This window comes from Antedon bifida, chromosome 5 (assembly GCF_963402885.1).
Source record: "Antedon bifida chromosome 5, ecAntBifi1.1, whole genome shotgun sequence".
Lineage (NCBI taxonomy): Eukaryota > Metazoa > Echinodermata > Crinoidea > Comatulida > Antedonidae > Antedon > Antedon bifida.
Window position 1 is genome coordinate 2251964 of NC_136230.1, and position 17321 is coordinate 2269284.

The window sequence follows — 17321 nt, forward strand, 5'->3', positions numbered from 1 at the left end:
TTAATCTAGTGTTTACTTAAAAATTATGGTGTGGAAAAGATAGTATATGACAAAAACATAGTCAAATATTGTAGCCTTTAATAAGATCAGTAAAGTGTCTTTTCAATCACATGGTTTCAAAGATCTGGTATTTTTTAGGACTTACAGTAGAAACCCCTATTTGGGGACACCTTTGGGACTCAATAAATTATCCCCTTAATAGGGGTGTTCCTTGAATAGGGGATAAGCGTAGTGCTAAATAATTTTTGCCTCCTCATTCGTGTCACAGGAAAGTGTCCCCTTAATAGAGGTGTGTTCCAAAGGAGGGGTTCTACTGTCATGGTATAGTTACTTCATACAACTCTCTGGTTTAGTATGGTGGTTGTTTGTATGTGTGTTCTTTTAGCAGTACTGTCATACAATTTGTGATGATTGTACAGTTTTTTTTGTAAGTACAGTATCTAGTTCTTAAAAATTAATAAATTCTAGTAGTTTATCAGATCATGAATTCATACAATTCATTGAAGGTCCTTGAAACCTTTTAAATAATCAACTTCTAAAAAGCACTGGTGACGATAGGGAGAAGAATTAACAACAGTACGTGTTAAATTTGTTGATGGCGCAAGCAGTTCACACGCCGCTGAACGAAAGCAATACGTGACGCTCTTTAACAGAGCTTAAGAGATGCAAGAAATTAATGGAATTTGTCATCCTAGGCTTTGTGCATTAATAAATTAATTTATATTAATTTGTAACTGATCCGTATAAATACCCGACAGACAACTAGAGCACATTACCAAGTTGCACATTAAAATATGATATACATAGCTTTGATAATTTCACACAGCTTCTAAAGTGCTTCTATATAGAGATGTTCCATCGCACTATTTCAAGGAAAATTATTATTAATTACTGTCCTCTAACGACACGGAGAACATTACAACGCTGTACATTAAACATGAATGTATTAATCTCCTGACATTTCTGCAGCTTATACATCTTTTCTATCTATTGAATGTATTCATGTTTTATCAATTAAATCTATTACTAATTGTTCTATAAATGAACAACGGCACAGAGCACATTAAAATTTTGCACATGAAAAACATGATTTATAATTTTGACTTTTACGACATAAAAAATGTTTCTATAGAATGTAACGTTCATTGTTTGTTGTGCTTTTCAATGTTTGTAGTTATAGTCAATGCTTATAGTTCTATTCAAAGTTTGTCCTATTCAATGTTTGTAGTTCTATTCAATGTTTATAATTCTATTCACTAATTGTTGTTCTATTCAATGTTCGTAGATCTATTCAATGTTCGTTGTTCTACATTATTCAATGCTTGTTGATAATAGTATGTGCTTGTTAAGATGTTAATTAATACATTAATACAATATGACAACAATATGATAACAATCATTGATTCCACAGAAAAACAAACTATACAAAGTACGATTAAGTAATTAACATGTTTGCTAGGAAAAAAGATGTTTATTGTCTGTCTGAATGCAGTTAACTAAAACAATTATATTATATATTATTATTATTATCTAGATTTTGACAGTTTGTCTTAAAAATAGCCACAATGATACTAAATTGTCACTAGCCAACAAAGTAAAATAAGTTGGCTAGCCCGACAGTGTTTTCACTAGACATTGTACTACTATTACAGTGTACAACTGTGCGTTATTTATTATTATTCCTATAAATAAAGCATCTTAGAACACCACTTAAATGTGACGCTTGTCTTACAATGCAATTTCAAGTTTAATGTACAATCTTGAAGAGTAATTATGCAAAATGTATGCGCAAAATGCCGAATGTATTAACGGGAGCGAGACATTCCCAACGCTTAAGTAATCCCCAAACACAACATTAGTCATCTTAATGGCACAAACGAAAATATTCCGAGGAATGCAATTTTACGGAATTAACTAAAAGAAAAAATTATTTGCCAACTACCAACAATGACAAGTTAATTTATATATTAATTTGAAAATTGATACGTTATTGTTTAGTAATTTATGTACAGATAAATTCCCATATGGCTTAGCAAATAGAATGAAAATCGAAAGTGCCATGTTTACTTTGTACAATGATTAATGTAACACTCAAACAAAACACAAAATGTTTGGTTGTTGCTTACCCGGATAAACCGACAATAGTCCTGGCTTTTTAAAGAGAGGATACCTTTACGAAAATAAGGAATTCAGTTAAGCACCCCTATCTGATAATGGAGTCGTCTGGGAGACCATCCCACATAGAGTGAGTACAGTACCATTGTCATCATTTTGTTTGGTAACAAAATTAAAACTGTTTGATGATTATTCAAAGTTACATAAAATTGATGATAAATATCAAACTTAAAATTTCTTATAAAAAAAGAAAATTAACAAGTTAATCAAAATCTATATAAATATTTTTGCAATGGTTTTGCTAAGTGTATCATGTCTAATACCATTATAGCCGCTCCTTAATTTATTCAACACTGATATTTAATCTTTTGATTTGAACTCAATCAAATTAAACTAAGTATGCATCTGTTTCTTCAACATCTCAATTAAACGACAATAGAGCACTCCCAAAATTCAGGTTCATAATTAAGTTTTATGTAATATGAAACATGTCCCAGTCCTCATAATGAAAACTCTATTGATCTGTATTTAATATAAAGCTCATCTATGGAAAGCAAAGAACTTTGGGTGTTGGATACTTCTAATATTTCAATCTTTAATAATTATTGATTGTATCAGAGTATATATTGAAAACATCCTATTTTGTACAGTTACAGTTCAGTTTCTATTAAATAAATTCTAAAACTGTTCACTTTTCACAATTTTGTAATTGTTTTCCTTTAATGTTAACCACTGTACAGTACCTGTACATCTTCGTTTTCGGGATTAAAATACAACTAAAGCATCAACCTGGCTGTTTATGCTAAATACTGTATTTTATTTAAGTGATCGTGTCAAAATCATTTTGCGGACAAACTGCATTTCCTTTCCTGCGATAATGTATGCTTTTAGTAAATAAGCTGTGTCAGCTTTAAGTGTCATTTTGGTATGTTGTTTGAAATTGAATACAGAATAAAACAAACAGATAGTTAACATTTTAAAATTCCAATTAATTTGCTGATAATCTAGAAACAAAATTGACTGGAGAGAGTACATCTTATGCATTTCATCAGATTTTATTGAAATTTTAACTGGTCAAAACTTGTTATTTTGCTGTTTTACTGGTCCCCCACGCATTTAACTGGCCATTGGCAGGTGGACCAGTGTTACTATATTTCGAACCCTGTTATAGCCTTATGGGACACTCAGCCCGAAGAGGAAACTAAGGTAATGTGCGCGCAATAATAAAAACATGAAATGTAGTGCTGAACATAGTTCAAATGGTAGCCATGGCAGGCAAACATAAATCATACGAGATTGTGCCAACAAAGTAACATAAATATCGCTAGTGGCAAACGCTTTTAAAGCAGCTTATAGACGTCAAAGCATCGACTGTGATAGATAATGGTACAGTATGTGCCACCACTCAAGAAAATGCTGACCTACATAAATTAATTATCGACAAATTGTTCACTTATAATTAATGTGATCAGAACACTGTAAAATATTAAAACATCTCCTCAAATCCAACCTTTTTAATTTGCACTTTCAATATTAATTAATTTTTCTGCTATTTACATTTTCTGTTGATTGTTCAGCACTTAGAGGCACCCTGCATTTTGCGCTATATAAATTGAACATTATTATTATTACAGCAAGTTTTAAATATTTCTTTTAATTAAATCGAGAAGAAATTGTTTTTCTGAATTTTTCAAAGATGGACAGTATATTAATGATAAAGATCATATTTTAATAAGAATTAACAAATAAACAAATCATAAATACATTTTTCAAACAAATAAATCATTAATTTTCAATACAACTTGCACTATCGTTCTGATAATCTAAATTTATAAAAATACTGTATACGGTTCTATACAACTATTATGTTCCAAGGTCAAAGGTTATTGTTGATTAGGAGTTTCCAACTTCCTGGTATTTTAACTAAGAAACTTCCTGAAAATCCTTTAAGACTTTTTCTAAGTCTCTGCTGTATTCTGTAGCCTACAAAATAATCTTATATTTGTTACATTATGGTATATGACCCGAGTGTAATCCCATCCTCAAATATAATCCCATCCACAAATATAATCCCATCCTCAAATATAATCCCATGTTCTAATTTAGCCTAAATCTTTATTTTTGATTAAACACATACAATTCAATATTTATTTCGACCAAAATCAGCATCAACATAGTATTTTACATTTAAAAAATTAATATAAAAATAAAAAAACATTACAAATCCAGTTAAATTTGTTGTATTCAGTCTCCATGGGGCGATACAGTACCCTGTAGTACATGGGTACTATACGTTAATAATAATATTATACATTGATTCAGTTTGGGTTTTCAAGATGTGGGGGTTGTATTCATTTTTTTGGAAAAGCATTAAAAAAAAAAAAGTGGATAGATAACATCACAGATAGGACCGGAAATCTTTTAATGTTTATTTGTACTGTAAGTAAATTGACCACTACGACACACGCAGTCACCTGACCACTACTGTACAACACACTCAGTCACCTGACCACTACGACACACTCAGTCAACTGATCACTACGACACACTCATTCAACTGACCACTACGACACACTCATGTCAACTGATCACTACAACACACTCATGTCAACTGACCACTACGACACTCATGTCAACTGACCACTACGACACTCATGTCAACTGACCACTACGACACACTCATGTCAACTGACCACTACAACACACTCATGTCAACTGACCACTACAAAACACTCAGTCAACTGACCACTACGACACACTCATGTCAACTGACCACTACGACACACTCATGTCAACTGACCACTACGAAACACTCAGTCAACTGACCACTACGACACACTCATGTCAACTGACCATCACGACACACTCATGTCAACTGACCATCACGACACACTCATGTCAACTGAGCATCACGACACACTCATGTCAACTGACCACTACGACACACTCATGTCAACTGACCACTACGACACACTCATGTCAACTGACCATCACGACACACTCATGTCAACTGAGCATTATTATTAGCAAAAACGTTTTTTTCCGTTCTTTAGGTAGAAAGTGTAGCTTGTGCATCTTTTTTATTGTAATAACATGAATGTCTACATTTATTATACTCATTAGCATTAACATTATTACATGCTGTTATTAAACATTTGGCACTATGTGTATGAGTCACAGAATGTCATTACAATACAGCATACTGAAAAGCCTATCAAAATACAATAACATAAGGATATTTTGCTGTGATGAACAACTTGTTTATAATGAATAAAGTTATCTGTGTGTGTATTGTTGAGGGCTCCAATGATCAGCTTGCTGAATGGGCTATCCTCATGAAACATGGTTCAATAAAAATAATAAAATCTCCACTTTCTTGGCAGAAAACAAATTTAAAATAAACAGTAAAATGTTCTTTTCATTGGTTCACTGAATTTCTTTAGTTAGAACTTAAACGGTTACTGACCCTGACCAGGATTTTGAATTAAGGAGTGTCAAGGGCCTAAACATGTGCTGACAGGGTTAAAGAAAAATTACAGCTCAGAAATAAATTTAATATATTACATGTCTTTCTCCAAATAAAGACAATGTTGAGAGGGGATGTAAACTGTAAATATAGAATAACAATCTGATTTTTCCCTCCAACCCTCCTCCCCTGCCCAATTTTGCCTGAATGTGATAGTTAGGAAATTTAGAACTTACCACCAGCAGAGGGAATTTCTTTGACGTAGTTGCTAGGGAACCATCCAGTTTTACTGTTTAGCGTCCCTTCCCACCATCCGCCCTCAACCTGTTGGGTGACCATGATGATGTCACCTTTGTTAAAGTTCAGTTCATCTGTACTAGTAGCTTTGTACGGGAACCGTGCCCGCACCAGCTTCATGGATTCTATATTGGTAGCCATGATGCAATTCCAAATACTACTACTTGAAAGTTGACGTATCTACATCATCTAAATCAAGAAGAAAAATATGTTTTAATAAAATACCACTGCAATCAATTTAGTTGACCAACATTTAGCAGACAAATGATATTACCATATTAGGCATTTACATCTTGTTTTTTAAGTTTTTAATATTATGGGAATGGCATGAAGTTTGCATAATTGTTGTGTCTTTGCATCTATAATTCTGCAGGGTTGTTGTGAAGATAGATCGCAAACCTCTGAAATTGGCCTGCAATCTAAAGAAAGCACCTCAAGAAGATTCTGACTTCACAATCATCTGTTTCAACTCCACTCTCTAAACCTTAACTTAGATCTTTACATATTAAGCATGAGATTATAGATTATCTATCCTATAAATGTTGAGTAACTTGCTGTTGTGTATGAAACAAAAAATAAATAATAGGCCTAGAAAGGAAAAAGTAAATTGTTTGGCAATTAGAATCATTTCCGATTGGAACAAATTACCAGAAGATATAATTTCTGCAAAATCTGTGGAATCCTTCAAAGAAAAATTGAGGACCCTTTCTCAACAGAATACAGGGCCTATCTACCAAGTAAGCAAGTAAGTAAAACACTAAATACGTACAGTAATTGGTAAACAATAACAGATGACAGTAGCTCTTAGTTTTTTTAGCCTAAAAATAAATAAATAATTCCTATCTTTCAAGATACATATTTAAATAACTGTAATGATGGTAGATAGAACATAATACAGCATAATAAAATAAGAGCATAGTGTACTTGAGTGTTAATTCATCTGAGCAGTATAAATCTGTGAACTACAAAACAACCATTGTTAGGCCGCCTCTAGGCCGACTTGATAACTACCGGAAGTAAAATACTAGCGGCTAATCGTCTCTCTTCCACCGTCGGTGTGTGGTGGGAGTTGATAGCACACCTCTCATTCGTTCTCCCACCCAAGAATCTTACAAACAAAACGTAATTATTATAAACTAAAAAGCTATTTTTTGCCTTCAAAACATACTTACAATAACATGATGGCTGTTCCCGAGTTGTTTTTTTTACAATAAGTTTCAATTACTTTACTTTTCGAGGAATTTACGTCCAAGTCTCTAGGCCTATCTATCTGACTGAACGGCCAAGCCTCACCGTGTTCCCCGGTTTTGATGCAGAGTTCAGGCCAATGTTATGAGAAAATGTATTCAATGTCTTTACTCCCTCTGATATAATAATGTCTCGCATGTTGTAAATAGGGTGTGAGTGTATTAACTAGATTTTTTATATATCTCAACATTGGTGGTGGCAGACAGAAATTGAATCCCTTTTTTGGCTTGGGGGCCGGGGAAGAGAGATCAAGTGATTATGTAATAGGTTGTTGGTAATCGGTCAGGGTGGTTGTTGGACGTAGAGTAAACTGGACTACAAAGGTTATTCAAAAAAGGAGTTTTGTCGGTCAATGTGCAGGCCCTTGTTAGAGCCCTTCCAAGTTTTCGGTTTGTTGTTGACTGATTGTTAATAAATAAGATTAATATTTTGTTTTTCCGTTGTTTAAAAATCGCGGTACATTTTTTTTTTCAAGAAGCTATTAAATATTTGCTATTAGAGGCGTCATAGGAAATATCAATATTCCACTCTCGTTTTCGGTGTCCGACCAAAGAAGGAAATACATCAGTTATTATACTGCAATAGATTCTATAATATTTCTATGATCGGTTAAAAATGTATTTACGTGGTTTGTCTGTGACAACATTTGTAGGCTTAGTAATCCTATGTGCATTGGCAAGTACTAGGCCTACTCATGGTACCAACAGTGAAAAGAAATGTCATGGCTGCGACTTTCACTGCAACTTTACAGAAAAAGATTGTGTTGAGCAGACGGGTGAGCAGAATAAAACATGCTATTGTTCTTTTTGTAAAAATAATGTGCAATGTTCCCAATGTAGGTGGTATGTAAACTGCACTTCAAAGGAACTGAACAAGATGCCACGACTCCAATTTGACACCAAAAACTTATACCTTGGAAGCAACGCTATAACGACGTTGGACGCATACGGTTTGTCTAATTTGTCCATTATCTCTTTGGACTTGTCCAAAAACGAACTGACGGAATCTAGAATTGACGGTAACGCTTTTAGCGGCTTGGATGAACTTTTATATTTAAAATTAAGTGATAATAACTTAAAAAAGGTAAATAAACATTGGTTTGAGGAGCTTCGTAGCTTAACTGTCATCATTCTTCGTCACTGTGACATCACATCCGTCGACGGAGATTTATTCGCCAAGAACTTGAATCTTGAGTGGGTTAATCTCGGCGACAACAACATACGGTTTCTGCCTTCTGGTCTATTCAAGAAACATACAAAACTCCAACATGTAGAGCTTTTCCACAATGACATCACATACATTCCACCTGGATTCTTTAAGGCGTCAAGTGCCAGTATTGCTCTACTGTATATCCACGACAATCTACTAGCAAATATAGGTCCCTCGGCGGGATTGCAAGATCTGCAATTGACAAATTTATCAGTTTATAGTAACCCATTCACGTGCAACTGTGACTTAGTCTGGTTTATCAATTGGATAAAATTAAATGAAGGGATCTTGGTACCTACAAACCGTGAATTCATACCGCACTGCAATGATTTGACTATAAAAATAACAAATGTGGACATAGGTTCGTTGCACTGCAACTGGATCTGGTGGGAACTTGCAGTTGGTGGAACCCTCTTCATACTACTGGTGTGTCTTTACTTAAAGCTACCACAGATCAGGTAAACACAGCAGCGCCGCTCAATGTTATTCACTTTGACCAACAATTGGATCATAATTATCATCAGATGAACAACACACTCCCTCTTAATAAGTCTTAGATCAACTCAGACGTTGTTTCATTCTCTGCGCGTTTATTTAGGCCTAATAACAATCATTTATTTTTGTCCACAGGCGGTGTATTTCCAGTTACAGGCGTCGAAAACAATACATACAACTACTAGAAAGAACAAAATAGGAGGACAATGAAGAAATTGATAAGAATTCTACATAAATATTTAGCAGCAAAAACGTTTATAATAAAGACTATTAAATAGATTCCAAAGATTAAAATATAGATTTCTATAAATAATGTCTGTATAATATAACCCTTTTGTGGGACACCTCTTTTCAGGAGACATCCCTATGGACACATTCCCACGAAGCAGAACAGAATACAGGGCAAATATACGTTTTAACACTACGTCCAACCTGCACGTCTATTCAGGGGACACTCCTATTATTATGGAGAAACTTGGTTTAGTCTCGAACAAATTGCTTGTAATTTATTTAATAAACATTTCCAAATAGGCGTATATTATATTGTTTTACTTTTTATGAAAGAGTATATGCTGTGTTTTCACAGTATATATCAAAACGTATTATTTGCAAATTCATACTTATCATAGATATTATATTATTATTATAATCGAACAATAATTTCACAATAAATTTGATTTATTTTGCAATTGGCAATCTTTCAAAAGATCCTGAAATTAAGCTTACTTAATCGTTCTTAAACTACTATCGAAGATGAGAAAGCCTTGCAGTTGTTAGAGCAAAATCTCAGGAGATTAAATATATAAACATATGTTTAAACGTTTAAATAAAAGTTTAAATCAGTTTGACGTGAGGAGGGCTATCCACGCACTTTACCAAACTAGAAGAAACGTTATTCATTGTTGGTAAGTAAACACAGTAGCAAGCGCTGATTGGCGGTGGATTGGCAAACAATCTAACAATTCTGGAAAAACTATACATAGGCCTAAGTGTTGAGGTATAATAGCAGTGAAGTATCAGTTGCATTCTTAATTGGGTTTTGTCTGGAATAACAGTGTTGTTTTAACTACAGTCGGTGGCCCAATCGGAAGTGGACATCATCCCAATTGGTAGTTTGAAGTCTTTTATTTTGCAGGCTAACAGTACATTGACTATTTCCGAACAGACAGTGTGAGGTATATTCTGGAGTAGCATCGGGACTTTACTTGGAGCAGATGGTAAGTTTTTAGCCTTTCTTTGTTGCTAGTATAAGACATTTGTAATTGTTTTTTTTTTATCTTTTTTTTTTATAAAATTACATTTTTAAATCTTATTTCTTTATGAAAGACCGAATTTATATTGATTTATTTCAACATAATTATTAAAGAAAGCCAAATGAATTAATAACAATTTTGAGTGCTTTTGGCGAAATCGAATTCCAGTTCTATTGTTATCATAAATTGGTTTTAAAATAATGTACTGTATTTTGCACTAATTTGGTGAGCTACTAAACTAACTAGCATAATTATGGTCTAATCAAATGTACATTTGCCTGGTCTAATAATATGTCCAGTCTAATAATTTGAATAATTCAAGCGCGGCTATTGTTTCTTGGGCGACCAAAATGGAATTATTCCAGTCCAGTTATGGATGAGTTTTGTTTGCAAGATTGGATCTTCTTACACTGATCGTTTCCTACTACTCTCATCAATGACGTCATAAAAATATAACGCGGGCGTGCTCAATCTGATGAAAATGGTACGCGTTGACGCGCGCGTCAAATTCGTGTCCCTATGACGTCATTAACTAATAGCAGCATGAGAATACGAATTTGACGCGCGACGTCATTAACAACTAATAGCAGCATGAGAATACGAATTTGACGCGCGCGTCAAATTCGTGTCTCTATGACGTCATTAACAACTAATAGCAGCATGAGGATATATTGTGTTTAGTGTTTGACACCTTAATGAATATAACATTGCCACGTATTTCGGTGTATTGCACTTAAAGTGGGCTAACAGTTCATTGCCTTGTTTGTAGGTCAAAACCAGCAGCCTGAAAACTCTAGAGGGTGGTAGGAGCTGATAACAGGTGTAGGTCCTAACAGTTGGCCTAGGTTGGGTCCCAGTTGGACATGTTAGCTACAATTTAACCAATTTTTCATATGTTAAGGATTAAAAACACGTCCTTTGATTGGGAGTGGCAGGGTTTGAAGTGTACCAGAGTTTATGTAATATAAATATCGTTGAAATGTATTAGGCTCGTTCAATCGTTTCGAAAAGCCTTATTATCTATAGCTTATATATACAAAAGCAATTAAAGAGGAATAAAATAAATACTAAAAATAGATATAGTTGTTATTATTCTTCAATATATAGTATTGAGAAATTAAATGAATGCATTGTATAATCTATGAAATGTATTGTTGATATTTGTTGTCTATATAAATTATCATTTATCCAAGTAAATGCATAGCGTTGCCACTAACCAGTCCAGTTGATTTTATTTAACTTTGTTTACTTATATTGATATTGTTTTATATTTTCTTCAGGCAAAGATGCCTACAAAAAGCTCTTTAATTGTTCTCGTGATTTGGATATCCGGATGTATGGGACGCCAACAGAACGTTTCCCCGAAGGTCGATTTAAAGTCTACAACGACGACACCTAAACTTTGTTACCGTTCTGCTTGCTATCTGCAACCTGCCAAATGTAACCTAGAAGATGGCAACTGTCGATATGCCCTCTCTGTCAAAGAAACCAGTGATAAAAAATCTTTTAAATTCAACCTACGAGGTAGCGATGATGGCTTCGTAGCTATAGGATTATCAAAGGATAAATTTGTGGTGAGATTAGGACAAACGAAATGGTTTGTTTTACGTCTATGTTACGTTTACATTATATGATTTTTAAAAATGCTTTTTGCTTACAATCCATAACCGGGTACTATTTGAAATTTAAATATTATTCTTCTGTGTAAAATTGGTTGTAATTCTTTCGATTTATATACTTTTTCCCTAAGCTCTGTCTACACTATCAAATTGTATGTGACGACGTCATCTCACTACCATATTTAGGCACTTCATATTTTTTTTGTCACAAAAAGTTTGATAGTGTGTAGATAGAGCTTTAGAAATGTACAATAGTGGTATGTAACAGGCAGTTCTTCTTATAACATATATGAAAAAGTCTGTTTCACTCACATTGGAAAGTTATTTTATAGGCTTATTTCAAGACAATCAGTATGCTGATGAAAAAAGTGGGATTGTTATTATTAAAGTTGTTACAAAACAAGCTTAATCAAAACTAAAGCTCTGTCAACACCATCAAACTTTATGTGCCAAATAATGTGATGTGCCCATATAGACATGATGATGTCATATCACTACCATATTTGAGCATATCACTACCATATTTGGGCACATCACATTTTTTGGTCAAACTAGTTTGATCGGGTAGACAGAGCTTAAAATAGTATACCCGGAGCTAGCTTTTAATTTTTGTTTCACTAGGGCAGTGATGACATGGTAGCCTGTGTCTTAAATGGGACTAAAGTGGAAGTAAAACATATATATGGAGAATATTCAAGATTACACGTTACTGATTTGGTTTGTTATTTTCAGGGAAGAGTATAATTTTACTCTTTCCTGTAATATTATTTTACTATAGCTGATTGGTCAGATGTTTTCCCAATTATGACGTGATTGTATGGATACTCACCGGGATGCAATTTGGACAAAACATCTGACTTCAGCTCCATGACACGGCAAGAGTTCGTAATAGTTAATTTAAGATTTGTATTTAGCATGACACGGTATCAATTAGTTGACAAATTAGGATAAAATTGCACTAATTACTACACGTTTCTGTTCCTGTTTCGTTATTAAATGATCTCATCTCAATATGTGTACAATAAAATCAATAGTATTATCTTTTATAAATTATCAATACTTCATTATAATTATTATTTATTATTTCCTATTCAGATTGAAGGAGCTACGATATTAAAAGCAACATACGACCGTAAAAACAAAATTATACATTGCGTATTTACAAGAAAGAAGATATTAAAGTCTGTACCTCAGTATTTTAACATGAAACGCAAATGGTATTTCATTTTTGCTAGTGGTGCTCTAAAGAAAGGTATGCTTTTAATCTGATTTTACTGTTGTATTGAGGCACAAAGTTGGCGCGCGCGTACAAAAAGCGTAAGATTATCAACACGTATAGAACGCGCTCCTGCTCATGTGCCTATGTTTGACGTTACACATATTCCGGATTGACAACATTTGTTCTTATTTTATACTAAGGCCTATACTTTGAATGTCGTTATGTTAACATTTATTACTGTTTTTATGTTAACGTTTAGGTATGCCATTAATGCAAGGACCTCAAAGGGTTACAAAAAGAAAAGTGTCTTTAGCAAAGCATGTACTTTATGCTGAAACAGACATAAAACCAGCTGGAAAACCAAAAACTGATAAACAAGACAAAGGTGGTACTGGTACTGACCCTTTTCAACCACCAGATTTTCTGAAACTAAACAAATGTGGAAAATACGAACAGTGTGCAAAAGTACCTGATAATTGTGATTGGAATAAATGCGATATTAGCGTACGAATTAAGGAAAACAAGACGGGTGACTCTCTTACATTTCTGTTAGCTGGTAAATCAAATGGATGGATTGCACTGGCCTTTTCTGAAGATAAAAAAATGGTTAGTATCAAATACCAAACCCCATTTTAAAGCTCTGTCTACACTATCAAACTAGTTTGACAAAAAAAGTGTTATGTGCCCAAATATGGTAGTGATATGGCATCATCATACCCATGAACACATAAAGTTTGATAGTGTAGACAGAGCTTTAGTGTTGTTCACAAAATACGTTAAAACTCTATAGTTCGAGTAACTTCGGTTTTTTAGTTCACGCAACGCAAGAGACGTACGCACAACGCAAATAATTGCGCGTACCGTACGTCATTGCGTTCCGTCCAATGGGAACGTAGCGTTATGAAGCTGCCGCTTGGCTGCTCCGTTGACGATGTCATGGTGAGGAATATGAAAAGGTAACTTTATGATTTGTAATAAGTTTATCGATGAAGATTCGTAATTTATCATCTTTGTAATCTGTAGAATGAAGACGATGTTGTTTTTTGTATTAGAGGGAAAACAGAGGGAAGGACGGATGTAAAGCAGGCGTACTCCGCTCGACATTACATGGAGGAGATCACCAGTCCGGTAAGTCCATATCAGTATTTTGCCATCAAGCCAATTTTCCACTAGGCTTGAATTATAGAGTCTGGACTAGGCGAATAGAGAGTACCTAAAATTACAGCTTGAATGTACAGTATAATACTTGTGACGGTTTTTATGAATAAAAAATACTCCTATATTTACCTCTATCTGCTTACAAGTTTTGATTTCTTTAAGGACAATTTAATGGTCCATAGTTCTTCATATGTTGATGGATATATCTCTTGCAAGTTTACAAGAAAAAAGAACATACCAGAAAACGACAAGACGTTCAATCTGTATCGACCACATTATATGTTTTTAGGTTACGGACCTATAACTTCATGTGAGTATGTTTGTACGTTGCCTTACTTTGTTGTGATCCGCGAAGCCTCAGCATTGATTATTAATTGGTGGGACACTCACTAAGACTTGGTTCCCACATAGACGCAGCGGAGGTACGTAGACGCAACGCACGCAAGTTGACCAATGACACAAGCGGCAGTTTGAATAATCCATCGCTTGTGATTGGTCAAATCATTTACGTTGAGCTTACGTCCTTGCGTTGCGTCATAGTAGGAACCAAGCCTAAAGGTTGGTTTCTATTGGACGAAACCCAATGACTCAATTCGACGCGCGTCTATGGATCATCCTAACTGGTCAATTGTGCCTCGTGGTCGTGCATTGCGTCGCGTCCAAGTACACACCAAGCTGGTTTGGTTGGACATAAGTGAAACAAAGCAGTATAAGCAATACAATGCAACATAAGGGGAAACGATCATAATAAAAAACGTTTACTATATGTCGTCAGCAAGATTAATCTTAGATCTCGAGTTAGAAAGGGACATACAGAAAAATATATTTATTATTTTGGCAGGGGAAACAATGATACATTTGCATTTTATACGATAATTATTTCAAATGTACATTTCAGCTATACACCGTCCAATGCAACACAGTGTAACTCCTGTCATTTCCGAATACATGGTGAACTTCAATTCCACACGTGGCGTCATAACGATGGCGGATGGATCTGACGAGCCAGATGGCGTGACAGGACCTCTTCCGTTCGGTGCTTGGACGTTTGATATCGACGAGGACAGTGGACTTCCAGCATCTCAAGAGTTTGTAGACCCTCCAAGTGCGTGAACAAACTACAAAAAATAAATAAAAAAGATTAAAATTAAACTTCTACAGCTACCGTATAGTTTACAGTTTGGTCCACACTATCAAAGTAGTTTGACAAAAAAAGTGTGATGTGCCCAAATATGGCAGTGATATGACGTCATCATGTCCATATAGGTGGTCATATTTTTTTTGATCACATAAGGTTTGATAGTGTAAACAGAGCTTTAGTGATATACCTTATTCAAATATTGACTTGGTTAACTCTTGGTCTAAGCCCGGAGTTATCGAAATCTGCAGAGAGAGACGATTACAATAAAAGACAGACGCAGGGATTGGTTGCAACTTTAAACCAATCAGATGCCGTGAATTTAACAATGACGTATCTAATGGTTGTTTTACTAATCTATAGATCTACAGTTGATTCCAGATAAAGCGGTGATATCATACAAGCCTACCGTACCGTCGACCTACATGAAGTACGTTCGCGCCTTGTCGATGTTTTTGCCAGATTCTAGTGCACACGCCACCTGTAATCCGGCTACTAAATTTGGATATGCAAGTGGTTGTCCATGCGTTATAGTTACTTTTACGGGAGTAAGTACAGAGGAATTGATATCATTCAAATATCAATAAGTGTGTTTTTTTTCTTATCACTTAATAATATAACTTAAACATTATAGTTATGTTATAATCAGCCCATGACCCCCATCAATATTAAACAAATTACCATCATCATCATCATCATACATCAGATTATATATCATCGTTGCCTTTTTGTAATCAAATCATTCATGCTGATTGTCAATGATTATCAAATTTATTTATTTTTAAAATAATAATAACGTATTTTTTATTTTTATAATAATACTGTTTATGTTCCACTACATAGAACCCCAAGGAGTGGGCACCGTTGCCATACCCACCAATGCTGATGCCAACCACGATTAAAGATGTCTACGTTGACTCCCACTTGCCTTTAACATGCGAGGGAAAGGTACCTGTATTTATAATTGAAAAACGAAAGAATTACACTAAAGAAAATTTAAGAGAGAGAGAGACCACTTTTTGTGGCTTAAAGGAACACATCCATTACTAGTATTGATCATAGTGTTGAATTCATGACCATATATGGACATGGTGATGTCATATCACACCATATCTGGGCATATCACTACCATTATTTGGACACATCACAGTTTTGTTGATGCAGACAATGCTTTATGTACTACTTTGCTCTCTATTTGTAAATATTGGTAAACGGAAACACATAACTTTTAACTAAGGCTCTGTCCACAAACTAGTTTGACAAAAAAGTGTGTGATATGCCCACATATGGTAGTGATGATTAAATATGGTAGTGATATGACATTATAATGCCAATATATGGGAACATCACATTTTTTTTTTTTGATAGTGTAGACAGAGCTTTTACAATACGTGAAAATGCATGAAGCCAAGTGACAGTATTATATTTTCATTTTTTTTTCTAGACAAACGCTGACAAACGAATACTTGGATCTGTTGTGGTCACACCATCGGCGGGATTTTTATCAGACGATCTTGTCAACTCTTTCGTAACCGTTCAATTGATGAGTCCGGTGGAGGATGTATCTATCCGTATCGTCTGTTTCACATGGGCGGCAAATATTGACCATTCACGATCTGAGGGTAGAATAGACTTCACAGTGAAAATCAAAGGCTCAGCCAAACACTGAGTTTTTCATTTCTCCTCCTAAGATCAGTCCACGTCTTCTGGTGTATACCACCAGTAGTATAGAAATGATTCATCATTTACGGGTTTTTAAATCTATAATCAGTTTGTAAATACATTTTAACGTGTATTATATATCATAAACAACGTTTTTACTTATGTATTAAAAGTATAGTGAATAAAATGTTTTCATACATTTACTTCTTATCTAGTGTTATGTTATCAGGCCCGTAGCCAGGGGGGTTTTATGGTTCGGGCGAACTCCCCTTTACAGCGAACCGCACCCCCCCCCCCTTAACCGACTGCGAACCCCCTTCCCCGACATCCCCAGTACCTCACCACCCTCATCTCTGAAAATCCTCCAACAAATACGTGCCCCACAATACAAAAGGTTATTTGTAAATTGAAAATTCGTAAACTCGTTCGTGATAACTCATAC

General features: G+C 34.7%; 3 protein-coding genes across 8 annotated transcripts in view; 2 read left to right on the forward strand and 1 right to left on the reverse strand.

Annotated features, from left to right (window-relative positions):
- The window catches only part of LOC144842873 (rho guanine nucleotide exchange factor 6-like), a 37574-nt gene extending 30393 nt beyond the window's left edge, over window positions 1-7181 (reverse strand). For all 6 annotated transcript variants that reach the window (XM_078699442.1, XM_078699441.1, XM_078699447.1 and 3 more), the window contains exons 1-2: window positions 7051-7181; window positions 5818-6067 (exon numbers count right to left, since the gene is read on the reverse strand). In XM_078699442.1, coding sequence (XP_078555568.1) covers window positions 5818-6019 — 202 coding nt within the window. In that variant the 5' untranslated portion in view covers window positions 6020-6067; window positions 7051-7181. The remainder of the gene's footprint in view (window positions 1-5817; window positions 6068-7050) is intronic.
- Window positions 7182-7684: 503 nt separating this feature from the next.
- On the forward strand, window positions 7685-9323 carry LOC144842915 (trophoblast glycoprotein-like). Its single transcript, XM_078699512.1, has 2 exons — window positions 7685-8793; window positions 8966-9323. Exons 1-2 carry the CDS (start codon window positions 7742-7744, stop codon window positions 9027-9029), a joined length of 1116 nt encoding a protein of 371 aa, XP_078555638.1. The 5' UTR covers window positions 7685-7741; the 3' UTR covers window positions 9030-9323.
- A 384-nt stretch (window positions 9324-9707) lies between these two features.
- LOC144842170 (uncharacterized) lies at window positions 9708-17079 on the forward strand. The gene is made up of 11 exons (XM_078698569.1): window positions 9708-10047; window positions 11364-11657; window positions 12324-12419; window positions 12798-12954; window positions 13181-13527; window positions 13945-14049; window positions 14242-14389; window positions 14978-15184; window positions 15581-15765; window positions 16061-16165; window positions 16662-17079. The coding sequence occupies exons 1-11, from the start codon at window positions 10045-10047 to the stop codon at window positions 16884-16886; spliced, it is 1872 nt and encodes a 623-aa protein (XP_078554695.1). The 5' UTR covers window positions 9708-10044; the 3' UTR covers window positions 16887-17079.
- Window positions 17080-17321: the final 242 nt, after the last annotated feature.

What these genes read in the sequence shown, in the direction of transcription:
- LOC144842170 (XM_078698569.1), top strand. An exon ending in TTATAGTTACTTTTACGGGA is followed by an intron (nt 15,766 to 16,060) that starts GTAAGTACAGAG and finishes TCCACTACATAG; the next exon opens with AACCCCAAGGAGTGGGCACC. An exon ending in CTTTAACATGCGAGGGAAAG is followed by an intron (nt 16,166 to 16,661) that starts GTACCTGTATTT and finishes TTTTTTTTCTAG; the next exon opens with ACAAACGCTGACAAACGAAT.
- LOC144842915 (XM_078699512.1), top strand. Translation starts at nt 7,742, where the DNA reads ATGTATTTACGTGGTTTGTCTGTGACAACATTTGTAGGCTTAGTAATC. An exon ending in TTAAAGCTACCACAGATCAG is followed by an intron (nt 8,794 to 8,965) that starts GTAAACACAGCA and finishes TTTTGTCCACAG; the next exon opens with GCGGTGTATTTCCAGTTACA.